Here is a 25229-nt window from a genome sequence, read left to right as displayed (position 1 = left end):
GATTCCACATAATGTTATTTGTTAATACATTTTAAATACTCAAATAACTTAGTGGTTGATGTGTTTCTTAGTCCTTTCTGTGTCTACAATACTGTAATCCTAATAATTGTAAGTGTGTTAACCGACTTACCATAATTCTACTAGTGTAAGCACTGTTGACAGCGATCCCTTGGATGATGGTCTCGCCGACAGTGGAGGGGATGTCTGTGAAGCGAGGCGTGACCTTACAGAGCTTCTCGCAGATGTAGGACTGCACTACAGTCATCCTGTTGGTGGTGAGGGTGCCTGTCTTGTCAGAGCAGATGGCCGTCGCATTACCCATGGTCTCGCACGCGTCCAAGTGCCGCACCAAATTGTTGTCTTTCATCATTTTCTGGAATTACAATAATTATATATAAGTACATGGACCTCAAGATATCTATTATTCTACCCACATACTCACAAACTAAAATACTCAATGAATAAAAAAATATACAGAATCAGTAATTTAGTAATTTTTGTGACATGTATGTACTATGTTCTCTAAAATTGATACATTTTCCAAAACCTCAATGGTGTAATAAAATTGTTAGCGTGATGGCTGTCAACGTATCAGCCGGTAGTTCGAGATTGACTGTGGATTTTTTTATCTGTGACGGTTTTTAATTATCAGTCAGATTCACTTTACCGGCGAAATTGTCGGCATCACGTGGAAAAAAGTTTCTCTTTGAAAATATTATCTGAATTATTGAAAATACGTCCAATCTGAACTATCACTTTCTCAGAATAATAAATTGGCTGTAGTTTTACAATTCAAAACCTGGATAGGACAAAGGGCATAAGTGATAAGTGATGTTTCGAGAAAAATGCATTTAATCTTATGATGTTATTATATCTTTCAAAAAGCAATATACCTAATTTCTAATGAATGATGATGGCATTTCATGACTGGAATAATAATGAATTCATACCACAAATGACTAGGATTAAAACGGCCTCGGGGGATACTTTAAAATGCCTAATAAAAGCTATCCTGCAAGTTTTAATTGGGAACATGACAAATTTCTGTTTTACATTTTATTAGATCACCAAGTTATGTTCATTAATATCACAATGTGAGAAACACATCCAGCCTGTGGACGAAATTTATAATATGTAGCAATGGCGCTCAATTTAAAACCCTAAGTAACATGGATCAAGTCTATAAAATTGTTATTATTTAATTCAAAGATTATATGCAGTAGCAATTGTAATTCAAAATATTTTTATTTTATTAGTCAGCAGGTCTACGATATAAAAACATCAACCAATTATACCTCCTTATCAAAGTGATAAAAATATAAATTCAATTAAAAACAGTAGATTTACAGAAAAACCACAAACTGGTTAATCGCGAGTAACCAAGTGGCAAACGAAGACATTAAATTATTGATTTACCTTGACGGAATAAGCGAGGGAGAGTGTAACGGCAAGGGGAAGACCTTCGGGGACGGCGACCACCAAAACGGTCACACCAATAATGAGATGCTTCACCAAGTTGTTAATGTAAGTGGCCTTCCACGGCTTCTCGTCTATCACAAACGTCTTCACGCAGAACTGGATAATCAGGATTATCACTGTCATCACTGCAATTGTTGAACCGGCATAACCAATCTGGAATGCAACAATGACAATGGATAAACAACAAAATTAAAAGGTTAGCATAACTAAATTTATACAATAGATTTGATTTAATTTTCATTCATACATATGCATTTTTGTAACTACTTTCAACTAAGGTTTTTTAATATTAATACTATCGACCGAAGGCACTTGACGGAATTTGAATTTAAATTCTAATGGATTTAAGTTTTGTACTATTCCATTTAAGTCGTTTTTAAGATAGGGTTCGTACTGACACTTCAACTATTCATAATTTGTTTGTTGTATTTTTTGTGACCTTGACTTGATAGGTAGGTAATGGAGTTTTTACCTACTTTATTGTATTGATTTATTATATAAGCTATTGTTAAAAGTGTTCGTTGTCAGTGTGTGTTTACCTTTGGTGAGTGTACACGGCACCTGAAGATGCCGAAAGGCGAAACCCGGGACACAAAAAACGACTTAAATGGAATAGTACAAAACTTAAATCCATTAGAATTTAAGGTTTTTTAAATGTGATGTTAAATATTTAAACATAACATGAAAACAAAATATCATTAAGAAATACGGGATAGTCCACTGATAAAAGGATAAAAAAATCGTTATGTCATGTGAAGTAGTTAAAACCATCCACAGGCAAAGAACTCATAGTTGGTACAATTACATTTAATTTGCTTTTCATAAATCTTATTTGACTGACAAATGAATAATATAATTGAAACATTTAAATTCTTATTTTTGTGACTAGGTACGTATCTCCAAAACGCATTTTTGATAATATATTATAGGATAGTATATTATATTACCGATTATTATGGTAAATTTTGACACATATTATAATATACACAACAACTTAGGATCAAAACGACGGGTTCTATTTCCTTTCTACCATTTGGCTTGAATATAAATAAAATTTCTCAAATTGACATCTTGACCCAACTTTGCCATTGCATTTAATCTGTGTAAAATGCAATGTATATCATTAACGAAATTTAACATGTGTGTGCAACTCATGTAATTGAAGATAACTGTGTCACTAAGTTTCAAAACCCGCTATAACACTTTTTCATTATGTTGAGAAAATTGATAAAAACCTTTTGAACTAAAAAGGTTTTTGAATGTTTCAGTAGTGTTATAGCGGGAATTGATCGACGCATTGATTTTGTTTCATAAATGACAGTTAATCGTAGCGGATTTTGAAAGAGGTGATAAAATTTTCATGTAGAGATCTTAATAACGAATCCAACAATATATATATCTTAATTATTTCAAAAAAGCGTTATGGCGGGTTTTGAAATTTAGCGACACAACTCATCTAAATGTAGGTACACATGAGTGTGTCAGCATTTTGCGCGCATATTGAACGCACCAATGAAATTTGTACATGGAAAGGAAATATCAATGACGTTCATACCTGTATAGCAAGCTTGGTCAGTTTAGCCTGGAGTACAGATTTTTCTTTCTTGTGTCCTGATTCGCCTCCCTCCCCACCGCCTGTCTGCCTGGGTTCTGACGTCACATGGTTGTCTTCTTCTTGTGACACGTGGTTATTTCCCGTCACTCCTACCTCTTCATCACCTATAGGTTTCATTTCAAGTAAAAAGTTTAACTACAGATAATCGAGTTACAGAGGAAAGTTTTACACTAAGTACATCACAATATTTTTTGGTCGAATATCCGCTGATTTATTGAAAATTTTGTGAGGTGTATTTATCACACAAAGTATCACTCCCACTTAATGTGCAGTGGCAGAATTCAAACAAACAAACAGTCTGCATAGTGACGACCTGCCTTATTGATGTAAATACACTATACATATTGCCAAAATTCTAATCCTGTTTTTGATTTAAAGGATAATATACCATTCGCTAAAGGTGAGAAAATGCCTTACATCCAAAATATGTTCAGATATAATACGAAAAATCAAGGTGGTATTTTTAACCAAATTGGGAGTAGAACACAGAACTTTTTGTACACCAATACGATGATTTACTGAAATAGTCACAAACGGCCGGCAAAAAGATTTATAATTTAACTTAACATTAAGATAAGTAGCTTTGTTATGAGAGTTAGCCGGTTAATACTTTGGACGCTGAAGACGCACATGCGCGTAATTAATGACCAGGCGGCCGATCGATGTAATTAACGTGCATTTTAAAGGTGCTAATTAAAATCTCATTATATAGTCAGCAGCGAATGAGTTAAAAAAGCAAATCAATTTATAAGATTGTTATTATATATTTATACAATTCATCATTTTTTAAGACACTTTAAAAGTCTTTTTATTTAACCAAAATAATCTTCAACGGGAAAAAACAGTTTTACATTATATTCATGTATGTACTAGTTAGGATAGAAATTCGGATAGACAATTTCCCAGACATTATACATAAAAATTATGAAACCTAATAAGTAATAATATTGAATGTTTGAAATATACAATGCAATTGATTTATAAAAGAAATATTTAAACATAATACAATTTCAAATATTTTGGCAGTGAAACATCTTATATAATTCCTCCCGCATATTCGCAACATTGCGTTTAATCTTCTCATGCATTTTGAGGATTTATATTCAACTTCATGATGGTCATTCAACATGCATATTAAAAAATGCAATATTTGTAAATTTGTTTCACACCACAATTGAAAAATAATTATGTTAGTATTAAAAAAAAAACAAAAAAAAAATTATATTATCTGAAAAATAGTGTATGAATTAACATTCACAAAAAATAAACAAAGCAAATTTTGAATAAAATATATATAAATTTTGTTATTCCTAAATATGTTTGATAATTATTTTTTTTAATTTTCAGTTTTTAGTTATTTTCCAAGATGCAGGGTGTACATTGAAACACTTAGATTAAACTACACAGCCAATCGGAAAATAATTGTAAATTTTGTAACTTTTTTGATTAAAAGTTATTAAAATAAAATAATAAGGATTGGAAATCAAAAGGATGTTTTAAGTGAAAACCATTCACAAAATAAACTAGAAAAAAGTTTTTTTTTAAGGGTAAAATTTAATGCCAAATAAATATTTGAGTGATAGAAACATTGCCCAATAACAAATGCTTTATTAATAATATTTTAAATAGGTATTGTAATATCTATATTGCAAGTTCAATTAATAAATTATTTGTATCTAAATCAAACATACATGTGAAATTAGAAAAGATAATAAGTTTAACTGTGTTTGTATTAAATTGAATTGTCACTCGAATAGTTTCTATCATTCAAAATGTGAGTATGGATTAATAAAAAAAAATCTTCTAACACTGCACAAAATTCTTTTACCTGTCAAGCTCTTCTTCTTGCGTTGTTTCTTGGCCTCTGCGTCGTTCAAATGGACGTCATCGTAAAATGGCGGCAGTGGCGGCCATTTTGAATGTGTCATGCGGAGGAGGATGCCATTCCAGAAAGAAACAGAGAGGTGTTGGAGGAGGAGAGGGGATTATTTGACACATCGACAATGCAACACCCAGTTTGGTTTTGGTTTTGTGATAAAGTTTGTTTTTTGTGTGTAACATGTTTTGTTTTGTGAGGGAGACAGCAAACGTGCAGCAGGTGAGGATGGGAGAAGGGGTGAAAAATAAAAATTATAAATACGATAAAAAAATTGTACACTCGATACAGTTCTTAAAGTACATCTGCATAGCACTGAGAGGAATGTTAAAATAATATTGAAAATGATAATAATATTATACAGTTGAACTTGGTTATTACGATCACGGAAATAGCGAGATCTCAGATGTAATGAGGAAACATTCGTTGACATTTTAGTTTATGATTTTCTCCATACATTTATTCACTTTTATAACAAGCTACTTCTCGGGTATACCGAGCAAAACTGTTAATGTGTCAATCATTTAAAAACAACATTTTCGACCCTATGCAATAAAATCCGACCAGGCAGTTAACTAGACTCATGCCGCCGGGATCGGATTACGTTTATGACACTAGTTAAGTGTCTAAGTACCTAATTGGTGTTTTCGCCGACAACATTGAAAAAATATCCACACGTATGGTTGAAATTGCATGTAAAAAATCCAAGCTTTGTGAAGTCAGTAGGTACCTACCAGCGCCGGCGGCTCAGCACTTCATTACAATAAACAACTTCTTTTGTAGCTTATGAATGCCATGTTTTCAGATTTTTTTATGTTCTATGCTTAAATAGAATGTGGCGCGAAAAATTTTATATAACAATATAACAAGTAATGATTATAACGAGCAAATTCAGTTAGTCCCATCTTCCTCGTAATAACCAATCATTTATAAACAAAATAAACAATGCCATCTATTGGAATTAATTTTAAGATTCTTCTCACTGCCATAACATTAAAACATGAAAAAAATATACATAAATGTGTAAAGAAATCGAAAGAGATACATGCTCACATGTTTCAAGTATCATTGATGTATACATTCGTAAATGAAAACATCAGAAGTCGTGCAAGGAAATGTATTTAAACATGATGTCCTTTTGTTTGAAAAAATGAATAAAATCGTTTTTTGGATAGTTTGAAAGAAGTGAGCATACTTTTGAAATAACATCTTCACAGGCATATGATAATGTGTAGGTAATGAAATATCAACACTGATTTATAATATTAGTAATTAATAAAATCTTCATTTTCTGTAATAGCAGAAATCTGACGTACCTATCTACATTTTGTTTAAATGAAGAAATATAAATACTGCTCTCATTTTATATTAGTAATTGCATTGGGAATTGAACCTAAATTTCTACAAACGTATCACGTTTTAAGTATTTTTACACATTTTATCATTTGTTGTGCAATTGTAGTTTCTTTAAAACAATAACACTAACAAAAATACTTAAATATCATGGAGGGGACAAGGGGCAATACACCAATAAATTGTGAAAATAAAATAGATGAATAAGTATTGTCATTCATGTAATATTGTATAACCAATTAAAATTTAAAATTATTTTTATGAAAAAACATCATTTTGAATAATTCAGAAAAAAAGATAGACCAAGGACTTTCCACACTTAATATCCTTCATTGTCCGCAAATAACTCGTGAGAGTATCGAACTTCGCTATGGTAAAGCGACCAGCTTTGTGATTAAATCGAGGAAATGATATTTACTAGGCATCTTTTGCCAAGTGCATAGTGGCAGAAACATGACATTTTAATTTGACACAATTTCAAATAGTATTCTATCTATTTTATCTTCAATATTGTAATATATACGAGTTTTACACCTCCTCTCACCTTTTATAACATTGCTAATAACTGTATATTCTATATAATTAGAATGACAAAATGTTCCGGGTATGAAAAACAATTTTCATTTTTCACTATCCCCCACATGATCAAATAAATTGATCTGTAGTGCAATGTTACAAAAAGTCAAAGATGATGTATATGTATCCATTTCTATTGGCGGTAGTTTAATTTTTAAAAAGTACATCTGTGTGATATTAAAAATATTACGAATCAGAAAGGGGAGGGGGTAATAAGATAAACATGACATACATATTAGTGCTTGATAATAAAATATACTATAATATGTGTCAGTGTGTTATCGGCTGCAGACAAACAATAGCAGACTAAACAAATAATTGTATCTTGAATCTAATTAAAATGTTATGAATACTCCATTAGTCCTCTAATGTCCATTTTAATATTAGATTTTATTTTTATCTAGATGTATCAAAATTATCTCAATATTTTCATGTCTTTTATTTGAATGAGATGTTTTATTATTTTCAAAAACTATATTAATAATTACATAATTGTACACATACATATGGATCATTATTTGTAAGGTTTTATAAATAATGTCAAAGTAATTGAAGCAATGTTTGTCTGTAACGATGGGAATTAAGACATAAAATATTCCTATGATACACAAATCCAATAAATTGTAACAGTGACAAAAATCTTTCAGTTTGACCGTTACGCTACGTAACAAACAATATATGACATTTTGTGTGTGACTGAAAGACAAAATGAATAAATTGTTATTGTTTAAATTTCGCATGATGTGCATTTCCTATGAAACTCGACGTACATCCAACTCGACATGCAAATAGAGTCTAGGAATAGCAATGCATCTCGGTCGTAAGTCGAGAAATATCTGTACTTAATAATATTATGTACATAAGTGTAATAATGATTTTGGTCACTCTTACACAGATAAATATGTACAAAAACCACTTATTTTTTATGTATTTTCTTTTTAATCATTTTGTATTAATCAAAAACCTTATTATCTAAATTATAGCTCTATGTTTAAATACATTCAATTCATAAAAATATAAAAGTATTTCTTTTTATCTATACCCATTTTAATGTAATTTTTATGCATACATCAGACATTCTATTCCCATTCAAAACAATTAAAATCATTCAACTAGAATTATTGACAAATTATCTCCACATTTAAAGAGAATACTAATGAAGATATTCTCTTATAAATCACCATGTTATTGTGACTATGGAGAAAAAATAGAAGGCTAACTATGAACAAAAGAGTTTAATGCAACACTTATCAATGAATGTAAGAATCCATGACAAATTAAGTTTACAAATATTTTATAACTACTTGGGGTAGTCATTCACACTAAGTCCGAGTGCATTTTATCATTTTAATGGCGAAGAATAGTAAAGCATCTTCCAACCGGAAATACAATCCTTTTCAGGGTCATATCTTCACATGCTTCGATGCAATAAAAAAAAACTATGGGGATTATTTACTGTACGGTTTATTCATACCTTTCTTCATTTTCTTGATGTGCTGTTCCTGTTGGTCGACAGCCGCGCCGAGCAGGGTGAAGATGATGCCGGCCTGCGAGTTGACTCCGACCGCCGTGACCAGCATCTTGCCGGATCCTTCCATGACGTGCGTGCCTGACAGCACCATCGGATCGAACGACTCTCCTTTCTTGACATGGTCTGATTCACCAGTCAAGGAAGATTCATCAATCTATCGGACAAAAAAAAAAGATAAATAATCATTTACATCACATGATGGTTTAACATTGTTATAACGATACACCAAAATATTACAAATACATTATATACCCCACTCCTATCAATTAAATAATTGATGCAATTCAATAGAATTACTATTGAGAACAGGCAAATGAGTTTATTGAAGTTAATATAATAAATTAATATAATAAAATAAGCGGCTCTCGTGGTGCAGTGCGTAAGGCACTGGGCTTCCATCCCAGAGTTCTGGGTTCGATTTCCGGTGAGGTCAAAATATATTTACATAATCTAAGATGTAAAAATTCCTCAAGCCTGGGAGTTTTACCACTATTATTGGGCTTCACGGCCTGTTGTGGTGTTTAACACAGTCAGTGCTCAAAACACGCCTGGCGTGTGGCAATTAGATACATATACATTCACTGCTGACCAGTTAATTACATTTAATTATCATGCCAATTGCTGCACGCCAGGCGTGTCTTGAGCACTGACCGAGTTGTGGTAATTAACTGGTCAGCAGTGAATGAGTTTTAATAAAGAAACAAATGAATAAAAAAATTAAGTAGTCCATAATACATTTCTTCAATTGCTATACTTAAGGACATACAGATTCTTTCCTTATGATAATGACAATCAAAAGAATTTTATGGCTCGTTTTTTTGTAGGTATGCCATCAATTCAATCCTTGTCCACCCTAAGAGTGATTGCTCTTTTGAGACATTTCTTTTAACTTCTTTGTGGGTTCAATTGGGCAAGTATCAATTTTCATGATCCCACTAATATCACTCCTAACTCTGCGGTCTTCATGTTACCCCGTCGCAGGATGGATGTGATGGTTCTGTTAACAATTAATATTATTTTTATATATTACTTGTTATGATTATATAAATGGTGTGGTTGGTACCACTGGCGTAATAGTTTAGTGTTTATATGAAACACTTGATAATGAATGAAATACCAGTGTACCTTGAGATCATTGCTCTGAATGAGCACTCCGTCAGCGGGCAGCAGATCACCGTACTTGATCTGGCAGATGTCACCAACCATGATGTCTCCCACCGATATCTGTTGCACTTCACTCCGTCTTATCACTGAGAACTTGTGCTCGCCTTCTATCCGAGACTGCAGACCTCTGAAAATAACAAACAATAAACATGTAAATAAATACTTCACATTAAAATATAAAATTACATGATGTTCAAAGAGTATGTAGGGTCAACAACTTCGTCTAACTCTGACAATGAATGTTCATTGAACGGAGAAAGATAGCTTGCAAAAACCAAACAGGCATGTGTGACGTAAATTATTTACGATCTTTTTGCAAATTTTTGTTTATTCTCAGTGCTCCTCTCTCCCATGGGCAATTTTTATTGAATTAAGTCTCAGTAAACTCTGTCAAAGCACACTTGAGTGTGGCGACCTCAGTCTTGGGCATCTGCTCTTGACACATTCCCAGGTGTAAACAACTGCTAAGTGCTAGAAGATATCAATATTTGGCCACGTATTTTTTTCGACTAATGCGTGGTGTGAATGAGAACTCTGCCATTCTTGGTAATATTGACTTGTGTGTCCCTGATAACTATCTTAGAAATCGGGAGCATCAGTTGTTTGTTCTCCCGAGGAGCAGAACTAACCTGCCATTGCTGATGGCAATTGGGAGGGCAATAACTCTGTTCAACCAAATTGCTTCGGATGTTGATATATTCCATCTACGTGAGAATGAGTATAGGTGGACGTTATTTTATAAATTCTTAAAATAGGGTCTGCTTAACTCATCCGGTTTACTTCCTTGTACCTATATACTTCATATTTTTTGTATTTACACATTTGTACTGTAGAATAACTTAATATTGCATAATTACAGTATTACATAATACTGTTTTAATAATATTTCTTTGTTTCTAAATGTCATGTTATGAACGTCTTAAACTTATAATTTGTAATGTCCACAATATGTAAAATAAATTAAAATTGAAATTGAAATTGAAAATTGAATCAAAACGTAGGACCTTGTGATACATTTGATTAAGACTGAGTGAGTGTGGTGTGGTGCGGTGCTGGTTCGTTTGAAGGGAACTATTAGGTAGTTATATTTTATTGTATGAATCATTTCATAAAATTGTGTAAAATACTTATTTAATGTGATTCAGTGGTAGTAGAAGTAGAATTTATATTTATCATATCCACCTGGACAGATTATATAGACATTATGATATGTGGAAACATCACCACCAGAAGTTATTTTTACAAGGATCTTTGTCTGAACACTTACTAGGGTGTTGGAACGAAAGAGATTTCGGGACAATGTAGGTATTTGCTAGTAAATAAATATGTAGAGCGGAATAAGTAACTTACCTAAATTGTCTTTCCTTAGTGTAATCATTAAACGCTGTAACTATGACGACTACAATGACTGAAATGAGAATGGCGAGACCCTCAATCCAAGCGTAGTGACCTTCCTCCTCATCTGCCAGAGCTGGAAACAAACAAACAAAAAAATTAGTAATCGTAATCTGCACAACTGTAAAGATCATGTACCTACCTCATTTTTATTGTAAACATTATTAACAGTGCATTTTCATAAACAGGCAAATTAATATTTACATCTTCTGCAGACCACATCCACCCAATAGACAAAAACTAAATTGGACGAGTCTGCGTAGATAAAATCCAGCATGCCTGAAACTAAGGCAGTGGAGGTATCTTAGAACCAGCCAAGTCCCATACATATTGCACGTAGAGCTGATAATAATAATTTTATCATTTATATATATTATGATCTAAAGATATGGCACAGAAAGAAGTATGTAATATTTCAAAAAATAACTATATGTCTCTATAATTGATTTACCATATAAACTTTCAGCTAAATTCGCATAATTTTGATGCATAGAGCTGATAATAATAATTTTATCATTTATGTATATTGTGATCTAAAGATATGGCACAGAAAGAAGTATGTAATATTTCAAAAAATAACTATATGTCTCTATAATTGATTTACCATATAAACTTTCAGCTAAATTCGCATAATTTTGATGCATAAATAGTTTTTGACATTTCGTAAGGCAACACCAATCGTTCATTAGTGAGAATTGATATTAAGGTTATATCGACGGTCCCATGTAAACTCGGACATGACAAAAATGAAATTTTACAGGAGAGCTATTTGAAGTAAAAAATCTTAGAACTTCTATGTTTTTATTCAGTGAGTATTGTAAACACTATTCATAGTTTATTTATGAATTATTACAATATTGCTGCTGTGGTTGAACGAGTAAGCAAACTTTCAAAGGAAACGTTCGATCTGATGAAGCTGCGTAGCAGTGCGAAAAGCGAGCAACAAGTTGCAAATGATCTCGAGTACTCCACGCTGTGCAAAACTCTATGTAAAAACATACGAGAAGATCTTCGTAAGTTCAATATGAACCTTGTAGAATCAATTGTTGCGTCAGGAAGGAGCTTATTACATAAGAACAAGCAGCATCTGTCAATAGGGAGACGGCAGATCACGACACTAAAAACGCAAGATGGAAGTATCGTGCGTAACTGGGATAATCTACTGGACACTGTTGTAGAGTTTTACAGCGCTCTATACAAAGATGACACTGACATCAATTCAGATCTTCTGGTGAACGGAGAATATGGAGATCCTCTTCCCGAGGTTACTACCACAGAGGTGGAAAATGCTATAATGTGCATGAAGAGTGGGAAAGCCCCGGGAGAAGATGGACTGACTATCGATGTTCTCAATCGGGCCGGGAGGACGGTGAGCGAAGTGCTCGCACGTCTGTTCACGGTTTGTCTGCACGAAGAGAACATCCCAGAGTCATGGAAAAATGCCTTCATTATTATTCTCCATAAGAAAGAAGACACTGAAGATCTGAAAAACTATCGACCAATTAGTCTACTGCCAATTCTGTAAAAAGTTTTCACGAAAATACTCTCAAACCGTCTCGAAACAGTTCTAGACGAGAACCAACCAAGACAGCAAGCCGGATTCAGAAGAGGCTACAGTACTATGTATCATATACAGGTCGTCAGGGAAATCATAAAGCGCTACCAGGAATACAAACTGCCATTATATCTTGGTTTTATAGACTTATGAAAAGGCGTTTGATTCCATCAAAACTTCAATTTTAGACGCCCTTAGCAACCAAGGAATTTCCAGACACTACATAAACATATTGAACAGTATATACAGTGATGCCACAGCATGCGTGAAACTCCACAAACGGTCGTGTAAATTTCCCATTAACAAAGGTGTCCGGCAAGGTGATACCATTTCACCTAAACTATTCACCGCTACTCTTGAGGACTTATTTAGGAAACTTGATTGGGAGGAAAAAGGTGTTCCAATTAATGGGGAGCACCTCAGTCACCTGCGCTTTGCAGATGATATTGTTATACTCTCACAAGACCCGAAAGACCTCCAAGGTAGAATGCAAGAACTCGCGGATGTCAGTCAAACGGTCGGTCTAAAGATAAATGTCTCAAAGACAAAAGTGATGAGTAACTGTTTTTCGGACCCTGCGATTATCTGTATTTATCGCACCCAACTCGAGCAAGTCAGCAGCTACGTCTATCTCGGACAGCAGGTGTCCATAGACGGAAGCATGCACGATGAAATTTTTCGAAGAACAAAGCTGGGATGGAGTGCTTTCGGACGTCTGAATAGTATCTTCAAGAGTGACCTACCATTATGTCTTAAGTGTAGGATGTTCAACCAATGTGTGCTACCCGTGCTCACGTATGGCTGCGAGACGTGGACCCTCAACATGAGAGATGTCCAAAGGCTAAGAGTCTAGCGAGGCATGGAGAGGTGTATGTTGGGAATCACGCAAAAAGGACCGTAAGAGAAACGAATGGGTTAGGAAGCAGACAGGAGTACGCGATGTAATAAACGTTGCCAAACAGCTGAAATGGAGATGGGCGGGGCACATTGCTCGCACAAAGGACAGCCGCCATCCAGTGGTACCCAAGGACCATGAAACGGCCACAGGGCCGCCCTAAAACCTGCTGGATTGACGTACTGGTAAACTTCGGTGGAAAAACGTGGCAGCGAATGACACAGGACCGAGAGAGTTGGAGAAAGCTTGGGGAGGCCTTCATCCAGCAGTGGATTGACCCCGGCTGATGATGATGATGATGACATTATTTCTAAATTATATACTTTTTGCAGAATTGTAGTTGTCGACTTTGAAACATTCAGTAATGAGATATGCAACTACCACATTTTCTCACATTATGTGGGACGAAGTCATATCAATTATTCAACTATTACTAGCACTATTGAAATCATATTTCGAACGGTTTAGAGGTATATATCTTCCAAAATAATACACCTGCACCTCTAACTTTAGCTGACGGCCAACTGCACGGAGTACATAGAGACAACTGCCATATCTGTTTATGTGATTGTCTGATGCCCAATGTAAAAATGGACATGCTATCAATATGGAGTCAATGTTGTGTGAAGCCGATTGGTATTCAGATGAAACAAAACTGAAAGCAAACTCTGAACAAGTTTTCCACATAAAACTGCATGAGCACAACGAAAAAATTCCAAATCTCATTAGTCTCTACAATACATTTAATTGGACAATATGAGATACTCACGGTCGTCGTCGGCCGGTTGGTAAAAGGATAGACCCAATGAGACGAGGGCGGCCACCTCGAGGATGATGAGCGTGACATCTTGCAGCGCCTCCCACACTAGCGTGAGGAATGTCTTGGGCGGCTTTGGGGGGATCGTGTTTGAGCCAAACGTCTCGCGCCTGTGCTCCGTGTCCGATTTTGAACCACTCAAACCTGAAAACCACAAAAGGAAAAACAATTTTAATTTCATTATTCAAAGGTGTCCCAAGTATATATCTAATTACATACGGCTGAAAGACATCGATCATAATAGTGAGACTAACGCCCAGCAAGCAATAAAAATATTGGTGCTGGAAATATCACAAAAAACAAAATAATTGAAGAATGTGGCAAGTGGGATGACCAGAAAAATCTATCAGAGAAGAGTAAGTAGATAACCAGAGCAATTATACGGTGACACCCAGTCTGTGAATCAACTGGATCAGAATTGCCTGTATAAACTGGATGCAGATGGGTGGTGATAGACCTTAATTGGGGATTATTGGGTAAACCTATACATATTTAGCAATGCCCAAAATATGCAATAACCAAAGAATTTTAACTATAAATAGGAGCCTTATACCTTATTTCTGTTATGACATTTTAAATTGTTTTGCAAGCGCATGAAGCACAGTTATGTTGGTAAACTCCACAAATATTAAGATCACACAGTTTCATGTTTGGCTGACTAATCAGATTTATGAAGCGGAAAGGCCATACTTTAACCACTTATAGGTACCATATTTTAAATCTCGCTAACCCATTCATTAAGTCTTTTCTCGTATAATATATGTAGACACTAAACACATAATATTGATTTTTCGAAATTTTATAAATGAAAATCGTTTAGAATAGTTTTAACATAAATTAAAAATTTCACATAATAAATGTACTATGCAGGCAATGACATTTTATGCAGGTAACAATTGCGCACTACCAGAAAATGCTATTCTGGAGATTACTTCAGGCATATTATTCAGAATAATGTTTTAATTACTTAAATCTTTAATTTTTTTCAACACAATATGTTATATTTTATTTTAATTGAAATTGTAGATATTTTATTTGTTATCTTTTGATAAATAAATAAAACTGTTTTACTTTCACATTATTATTTATTTTACAATATTATTCACTCCATTAAACCTATGTACTTCTAAAATTGAACATACACAATATTAACAATAAATGTCTTAAAAATTGTAATCCCGAAATCTCGGGATCAAAATTTTGGCTCGGGATTGGATTCCCTACTCTAGAATAAAAGGGGTACCTATTAAATTCATAGATAAACTTTGTGTAAATCATCTTGATATTTTATCCTGGCTACATAAACTAACAGATAGCTTTTAGAAAAACTAACATTTATCAGGCAAATAATAATATTATTGTCTAAATTATTATAGGTACTTTTATAATATTTTTTTGCAATTGACACAATGGATAATATGAAATGAAAAATAAACACCATAATAAAAATAAAACATCGTTAAATCTATGTTATATCAAGCTTCAGGCAAATCCGAATCTAGGTCAGGTAAATTATAAGTAATACTGGGAATTTCTAAATTTAACATAAAACAAGAATACATCCTTCATTTGAAACAGTTAAGTCAACATGAGACTAAATACAACCTATCGACTTGAAGCTACTAGGAATAATAGTTATTTGATGATACTCTCAAATTGAACAAAAATAATGAACCATTATTATTATCACATCGGTATCAAAACATCTAAACCAGTGCTTCATAAAGTGTGTCCCGCATCAATTTTTGATGTATCCCGCTTATGTTAAATCTGTTTTATTTTTTATTCTTCATATCGAATATTAAAAATTATATTTAAAATATATCCACTGGCAAGAATGAGGACTTCCACTTGACATATATCCAAATATAGTTAATAAACATGCTAATCAAATGGCTTCTTTATGTGGAAGTACCTATATTTGTGAAAATACATTTTCTACATGAGCATTAATAAATCAAAGTTAAGATAAAATTAACAGACAACCACATCGCATCTGTTTTGCGTATTCACACCACAAAATTTGAGCTTCGATTGCAGGATATAGCAGTGGCGAAGGGTGGAGGTAGGCTGTTAAGATTCGCTATAAATAGTGCACACTAAACTTTTTTAGTCATATTTATTTGATTTTATTGAACTAAGACTACAATTTACAGATGGTGTTAGTTAGTTTTTAAAAATCAATTAAACCCAGCCTAAACGAAACCATAATAGTTTTGGTCTAATTTGGGCAATACGACAAAATTGTGCACACTTTTTCATTCATAGTTATTTGTTTTCATTGGATTAAAAATACATATTACACATATTGTTGGTTAATTTTTTTAATTCATTAAGCCCTGCCTAAACCAAACTATAATAAATAAAAAATATTATTCTATTTATAAAATATTCAAAGTTATGTATGATTTAATTGCATAATTTTAGATATTTTATAGATAGACATGTATTTTTTGACTATTATCTATTATGACTTGGTTTCTCAGGGTTTAATTGAATTTTAAAAACTAACTAACACTATCTGTAAATTGTAGTCTTATTGCAATGAAAACAAATATGTATGTCTGAAAAAGTTTAATGTGCACTGTTTATGGCGGATCTTAACAGCCTACCTCCACCCTTCGCCACTGGGATATAGTTGTAGTGATAAATTACATGGTGAAAAAAAATTATTTTAAGTATATTAATAAGAGTAATAATAATGTATATTTAATTAAAAATAAGTTTACAAAAAGAAATATTTATTTTTATTTTTTTACCTTGTGTTTTTTTTAACAGAAAATGTTTTTGGTTTCAAAATTGTCCCTTTGACGAAAAAGTTTGTGAACCCCTGATCTAAATAAACTATATCACATTTTAAACTGCCCTCTCCAAAATCCCTTTCGTTAAAAAATATCAAATTCAGTAAGTATAAGTAATGTTCTCACGAAATGCTTATTTATGAGAAAAACGAGTTAATATTTTGATATTTTTCCTCTGAGTCACAAAACATCACATATTATCAGACCCACCCCTGAATGGCTTGACGTCATACATGGACGACCCCTAATAGCATCACAGTTGTAATAAAAGTGAGTGCAGACGCAAAGCAAAACAAATCCATATCCACTAATGACTTGTGCAATAATTAAAACAAATACATACATACAAAAAATCAAACGTCACGGAATATTGCAATCACTCTGAGAGGCGATTTTCCCTCCCCCACAACCGTTACCACGTGAATTATAGATATGCAGACAATGTACAGAATTATTGTGCTTCTCAAATATTAAAAAATATCATATAATATAGTGTCCCCCGCAAAACATGACTAATTTCTCAATAATATACAATGCACAACCGCTAAAACCAGCTGGATCGAAGAACTTGAAAAGTTTGACGGATTTTTCTACGAGGCAACGATGAGTTACGAGATAGTGGATTGAGATATGGGGATACTTTGCCGACACTGTATCGACCCCAGCTTGTAATGGTAATGATGACATAATAATATGCATGTAATGAGTAATGACCTTACGAATTATTAGAAACTTTATTAACCGGTTTTACGTGTATATTTGCGAAAATATAAATAAAAAAATTCAAAGAAAAAGACCACATCTAAACCTAAACACGGTCAAAAATACAATATTACCTACAAAAATATGTGCTGAAGAACCTACTTTTTTCTGCCAAGCAAGTTTCAGTTTGTCGTATGTGCCAATTAATGCATTTTGAAACTCTTCACGGTTTGTATGAAAATTAGTAACCACGGGGTCCTTTTTTGCTTCACTTTCGTATGTTCAGGCTTCAATATTGTATATGTAGGAATATAATAATATATATTATATAAGAAAGGCTTATTCGACACCTTCTTTACCTACCAAATTATATTCACAGAATGCTGCGTTTCAATAATTATTTAGTTTTTACCTTCACTCTTATAATATTCTGAATCGATAAAAACCAGCTACGTTTGCAGCACTTGGGGCGTACTCCGGCATACCATATTCAGTTAAGCAAATGTGTACTTACAATTTACATGTAATAAAAAATGCCCTTTCGATTAGGTAGAGGCACTCATTCAAATTATTGAGGTTATTCGTCAAATCTATCAAACTAAAATACTAACAAAAATTTGTTGTAGGTTTCTCTAGGTCAGTGTTTCCCAACCTTATTTGTACCGTGGCTGCGAGACGTGGACCCTCAACACGAGAGATGTCCAAAGGCTAAGAGTCTCACAGCGAGGCATGGAGGGGTGCATGTTGGGCATCACGCGAAAGGACCGTAAGAGAAACGAATGGGTTAGGAAGCAGACAAGAGTACGCGATGTAATAGACGTTGCCAAACAGCTGAAATGGAGATGGGCGGGGCACATTGCTCGCCGAAAGGACGGCCGCTGCACAATTGCCGTCATCCAATGGTACCCAAGGGGTACGAAACGGCCACAGGGTCACCCTAAAAGCCGCTGGATTGACGAACTGGCAAAGTTCGGCGGAAATACGTGGCAGCGAACGACACAGGACCGAGAGAGTTGGAGAAAGCTTGGGGAGGCCTTCATCCAGCAGTGGATTGACCCCGGCTGGTGATGATGATGATTTGTACCATGCCCCACTTCAACGCTTCAAAAATCTCCATGCCCGCCTCCCTATCAAAAATTCATAGTTAACTAACAAATTCTGAAAAAAAATGAATTGATTCAAATGAAGGGAATACTATTTTTAATTTAACTTTCGTAAGAAAGTACCTATGTATATTATATTAGATGTACCTACAACTCAATAAAATAATTTGTGCGATCCTTGTGTTTAATGCAAAAAGTTTTTATGTGAGGTACTAATTTAGTCAATTTTAATCATAAATCTCCACAGTTTGTGATATCAAAACGATTTCTTTTTTTCAGTAACAAATCATTTACAGCGCTAAAGCACCGCATTCAACTAAATATTATGATGGGAATGGCAACATTAATTTTTTCGGAAAGTCATGGTTGCAATATCAAAAAAAAAAAAAAAAATCAAAAATGTGTTTTTTAATAAAAATAAAAATAAAATTTACATTACTATATCTTCATACATTTTTTTTCAAGTCTGAACTTATTTTTTTATGGATTTGACTGAAAAACATTTCGCAGAAATTAAATATTAAATATCGCTTTGCACACAAAATCCAAGGCCGTCTATGGTCAGGCAGCGTCATTAAGATACGATTTTCGATGGTAGTGCTAATTATTGCTCAACTTCGAAGGTAATACGGTAACATGTTCGCAATAAATGAAGACTTTTAATTTAATTTATCTCGTTCATACTATAATTAACTTACATTTTTTTAAATATGAAATAATCATCATTTTCTTCAATTTACAATAATATAGCGTTCGAAGTATAAGCAAGAACTAACGCGACGATCGAAATTCACAGTTTCGTGCCGCGGCCTGAATATAGTGAACCAGGTGAACCTTAATCCTATGATATCTATATATGCTTTCTCCTATCGTGTCATGTTATGTGTATGACGCGAATACCCTAGAATAGCGGAAACGGATACGCCTGTACGGCACGGCGTCTTTCGTAAGAGGAATTCGCAGGTTCGAGCCTGGTATGCGCTATTGGAAAATTTGAAGACAAAAAAAAATACAATATATTATGGAGGTGTATGTCAAAAATGACAGCGTGACATAGAAACTAGTCGATAGAGCTATGTTTAGAAACACTGACAGACTCAGAGACTCAAATCAAATGAAGCACACCTATAGAAAATTGAATTGAAAAATACCCAGGCTAGTATAATGGATACAGTATAAAAATTAATACACTTTCTTTAATGAAACACGTTCTTTGGCTCTGTCCCATCACGCGATATTCAAAAACGAATAGTAAAAATCTAACACCGGGTGTGCTAGGTGTATATACTTGTACACATTAATAACTGTAGTGTTATTTAGTTTACATCTTACAAAACAAAAAAACAAGTAGTAGGTAGGTACCTACCAATTATATTTTTATATTTCATTAAAAAATCCCACACAGATACCCACGATGGCCGCGCGGCTTAAGCATCGGTCTATAACGTCCCAGGTTTTGGCAAACACGTATTGTTTTTCAAATTGTGTCTGAGTCAGCGTATGGACCTAATAGGTGGAGCAAGTGGCTGACATCCATATCTTGTAAAAACAAAAATCTGTTAAGAGCATACATCAGTGAAACGGCAAACAATTTTCAATAGTAGGTGCGACGAAATTTCGTACTCGTACTTGTAAAGATGACTAAAAAACTTTACTATGTACTTGAAAAAGAAATCATGTCAATGAATATACTATTATTATTACTAATATCACAATAAACATAACATTAAATGGACGCATGTTGAATTTTTATGACAAATTATATTTCGTTCGACACGCGTCATTTGCACAATCCGCGCATCGCCACGATCTTTTTAGACCATGTCTCAACTGAAGTATAGCCTTAATACAAACCTCCACTCTGTGGAGGCCCATATGATCTTATTAGGAACGGACATGGTCGAAAAAAAGGAGCAGAGAAGAGTATAGTAGGAGCTAGAGGAGGCCTCCATCCATCAGTGGATTGACACCGATTAACAACGATACACCAAGCAGCTTCCTTACTAATTAATTATTACTTTCGGATTCAGAAGCGACCACGTACGTTACTATTCGACAATGGCGGTTAAAACTCAATAGGTAGTCGTCTCATCTCAGATATAAATTAAACAATGCCTATTTTATATATTAAGAGTATCTGGATCAATTTATTTAGTCATTTTCTACATGGTACAATTGTCACGGTCAATGATAAATATTATTTCATGACTATTAATATAATTAACATTTAAACTTAAATATGCACATAGGTACACTATAGCGTATCTATTGCAGCATAATAAAACAATTCTTTTCCACCCTTTTGTTATTGTATGATAAATACATGATTATTATTATTATTATTGTGAAGTGGACTTTGATAATTAAACTTATCCTTATCAGAAAGGCATAGTGCATATCGTTACGGGATATGAGTATGTCCTGTCCAAAACTAATTAAAGTTGATTGAAATGTAAATAATACGCTATATTATCATAATAATTAATAATATAATATAAATATGAATAAGTTACCATCGTAGTACTAAAAGAATGCGTGACGTAGATTTAATTATTTAAAACATTCCAGACATGATCACAGATGTCATTTTTAAATTATATTAATATTAGAGTTCAAGAAAAAATCTAGTTTTAAAATGGACGCCACCACTATTTTTTTAAAGTACCTACTTCATATGTGCCTTCTTACATAATATTAATTCAATTCAATACGTTCTTTTACATCAATCGATTCGCTATGAAATTTCCAAAATTTCTGTATAAACCTAAATGCATATGATTATATTGAATTTAAGATACAATCATTTTCATGCCACGTCTTAAGAGCGTACATAAGTGAAACGGCAAATAATTTTCAACAGTATGTGGAACGAAATTTCGCAGTCGTCGCCAATCGGAGACCGACATTTGAGGTGTGAGCACGTCAATTTGTTTTGTGATAGCGTCGGTTGCTGGTCACGCGTCGTTTGCACAATCTGCGCGTGGCCTAGTCACGAACTTTTTAGACCATGCCTCAGCTGAAGTATAGCCTTAAGTATCCTAAGTGACATCATTTGCCAATGTATTGAATTTTTCATAAATTTTAAATTGGAAAGAAATCCTCAAAATTAATTTTAATTTGAAACACGAATTTTTTTATTTATTTCGATATTACAGAACTAAAATCGAATTAAGTATAATTTCGTAATTTCTAAATTTCGCTTTCCTGCACAATTTATTGGTTTGGCGTTTAGGATAGAGTTTAGAATTTAATAGACGTATAATGTACATATTTTTCTTCCCATCTCCCACAGGCGATTTTAAAATAAGGAGTAATAAAGCCACTTTATATTGGTTAATGAAATTGAACCGGTACACACGATTCTGGCATCCCATCAGACAAACGTTATTTACGATATAGGCATAAATTATTTAAATAAAATGTAAAGGTCCACGCAAAGTAAGAGAAATGCCCGTTAAAGGGAAAGAAATTGCCCCGCCTGAAAGGGTTAATGCCCCTTTAATAGTCGCGGATAAATAATAACACCATTAGCGCTATAATAAATAAATTTTCGTTGCAAAGTTGAAATTATTTATCGTGTCACAAATAAAGTAATGTGACAAAACATTGGGGGGTCAATTAGCATAGTAATAATATTAACGCAATATCAAATTCGCTTAATTAGCTTTATTCGTCGCGTGAAATGCGGGGTATAGATTTACGGGCCAGAACAAAAACAAATTTATTTTCATTACGGTCGTGATTATTCTTATTTAACAACAAAAAAAAATACTAGAATTTCTCCAGCATTGAAACAGAGCTGGTAAAATAATCGTTGATAGCTATGCCACGAATCACGCAATGCGAAACTGCCGACATTCAGCAAGCCTGAGGCAGATAAAGAAAAAACAATGCAAATCAAAACGACGATTATAAGACGTTATGTCTTCAGTTCTAATGTACGAAATAGCGTACCTACGGAGAGACAAGATTGTTATATTATATTTCCCAAATTCAGTTTCCATTAAATCAAGAACAAGCTTTTTTTAGATTTCCTTTACGTATTTTTTTTTCTTAGAGACCTTTCCGTAAGGGGTTCCTGTACACTTTGTTTTCTAGTCTGGGCAACTTTTTCGTCCATAATATCGATTTCCTCCCAGATTCTCAATACCTGGTCGATCGATACCTTGCGTAAAGCACGTGCTTTTCAACGGGGAGCTTTAGATTCGACTCCCGGTGAGATACACACAAAATAGGTACATGACATACACACAAACACATCTCACTGTGATTGTTTCACTGCCAGTACTAATACATAACTGTTTCACTACTAATAAACTACAGAAATTGGACCCATGGCATTGTTTAAAATAAGAAGAAAAAACAATAGCAAGAATACACAAAGAAATATAATATTATTATTGTTAGAAGTTGTGATCGAGAAATAATAAGAAAATGCCAGTCTTGAATCTCGAAAAATTATTTTTCTGAAATTTCGAGAAATCTTATTTCTCAAGAAATTGTTACTAAGCTAAGCTACCTATCGCAATCTGAATTTTCTCTGTCGACTTTGTTCCTGAACTTTTAAAACTAATTAAAATATTTTTGACCGGAAGAGCTAAAAAAATTTAAAAAACCGACAAGAGGAAATTTCATGTCGAAACCACAAGCTCTTATTATGGATAATGACTGAATAATTCTGTATACCAGAGGTAAACTATTGTAACTCCAGAAATTGTGAAATGGAGTTATTGTTATATTGTTAATTCATTACTTATCCTGCATACGTGGTAAACAGCTGTAACTCATATTACTCTTTTATAAAAGTTAAAAATTGAAAATGTCATTGTAACTCCATAACTATTAGAGGTAAACAACAGTAAGAAAACATACAATTCTTTTGATGAAGCTTATAATCGAACTACAGCGGTAAACAAACAAACAAAAAGGTTTTGATAAATAGATAAATTTTATCTTTTTCCATTCACGAATGCTACAAGTTGAAATTTCCAAAAATCACACATTCATCGCTCCTGTGAAGTTGTCATTTTGGATTTACCTTAGTTTACCTCTGGTATACAGAATTGAAGAAAGAGATTCCACGTTTAGATACTTAGTGATAATCCATGATGATTCATATTATATACAATCTATACATACAGTATAATATAATATAATATAATATAATATAATATAAGTAATATAATATAATATAATATAATATAATATAATATAATATAATATAATATAATATAATATAATATAATATAATATAATATAATATAATATAATATAATATAATATAATATAATATAATATAATATAATATAATATAATATAATATAATATAATATAATATAATATAATATAATATAATATAATATAATATAATATAATATAATATAATATAATATAATATAATATAATATAATATAATATAATATAATATAATATAATATAATATAATATAATATAATATAATATAATATAATATAATATAATATAATATAATATAATATAATATAATATAATATAATATAATATAATATAATATAATATAATATAATATAATATAATATAATATAATATAATATAATATAATATAATATAATATAATATAATATAATATAATATAATATAATATAATATAATATAATATAATATAATATAATATAATATAATATAATATAATATAATATAATATAATATAATATAATATAATATAATATAATATAATATAATATAATATAATATAATATAATATAATATAATATAATATAATATAATATAATATAATATAATATAATATAATATAATATAATATAATATAATATAATATAATATAATATAATATAATATAATATAATATAATATAATATAATATAATATAATATAATATAATATAATATAATATAATATAATATAATATAATATAATATAATATAATATAATATAATATAATATAATATAATATAATATAATATAATATAATATAATATAATATAATATAATATAATATAATATAATATAATATAATATAATATAATATAATATAATATAATATAATATAATATAATATAATATAATATAATATAATATAATATAATATAATATAATATAATATAATATAATATAATATAATATAATATAATATAATATAATATAATATAATATAATATAATATAATATAATATAATATAATATAATATAATATAATATAATATAATATAATATAATATAATATAATATAATATAATATAATATAATATAATATAATATAATATAATATAATATAATATAATATAATATAATATAATATAATATAATATAATATAATATAATATAATATAATATAATATAATATAATATAATATAATATAATATAATA

The 25229-nt window shown here is 31.9% G+C and overlaps 1 protein-coding gene across 14 annotated transcripts in view; it reads right to left on the bottom strand.

Moving 5' to 3' along the window:
* PMCA (plasma membrane calcium-transporting ATPase 3) overlaps nucleotides 1-25229 on the bottom strand; it is a 398702-nt gene that overhangs the window by 48606 nt on the left and 324867 nt on the right. For all 14 annotated transcript variants that reach the window (XM_085953876.1, XM_085953871.1, XM_085953875.1 and 11 more), the window contains 8 exons: nucleotides 14209-14400; nucleotides 10945-11065; nucleotides 9556-9721; nucleotides 8374-8584; nucleotides 4923-4958; nucleotides 3035-3198; nucleotides 1417-1632; nucleotides 131-373 (listed from right to left, as the gene is read on the bottom strand). In XM_085953876.1, coding sequence (XP_085810002.1) covers nucleotides 131-373; nucleotides 1417-1632; nucleotides 3035-3198; nucleotides 4923-4958; nucleotides 8374-8584; nucleotides 9556-9721; nucleotides 10945-11065; nucleotides 14209-14400 — 1349 coding nt within the window. The remainder of the gene's footprint in view (nucleotides 1-130; nucleotides 374-1416; nucleotides 1633-3034; nucleotides 3199-4922; nucleotides 4959-8373; nucleotides 8585-9555; nucleotides 9722-10944; nucleotides 11066-14208; nucleotides 14401-25229) is intronic.

This window comes from Rhyacophila brunnea, unplaced genomic scaffold (genome assembly GCF_057557595.1).
Source record: "Rhyacophila brunnea isolate RB1 unplaced genomic scaffold, BYU_Rbru_1.0 scaffold_4, whole genome shotgun sequence".
In the NCBI taxonomy this organism is placed as follows: domain Eukaryota; kingdom Metazoa; phylum Arthropoda; class Insecta; order Trichoptera; family Rhyacophilidae; genus Rhyacophila; species Rhyacophila brunnea.
Note: the sequence above shows the minus strand (reverse complement) of the source record. Positions and strands in the feature narration are given on the sequence as shown.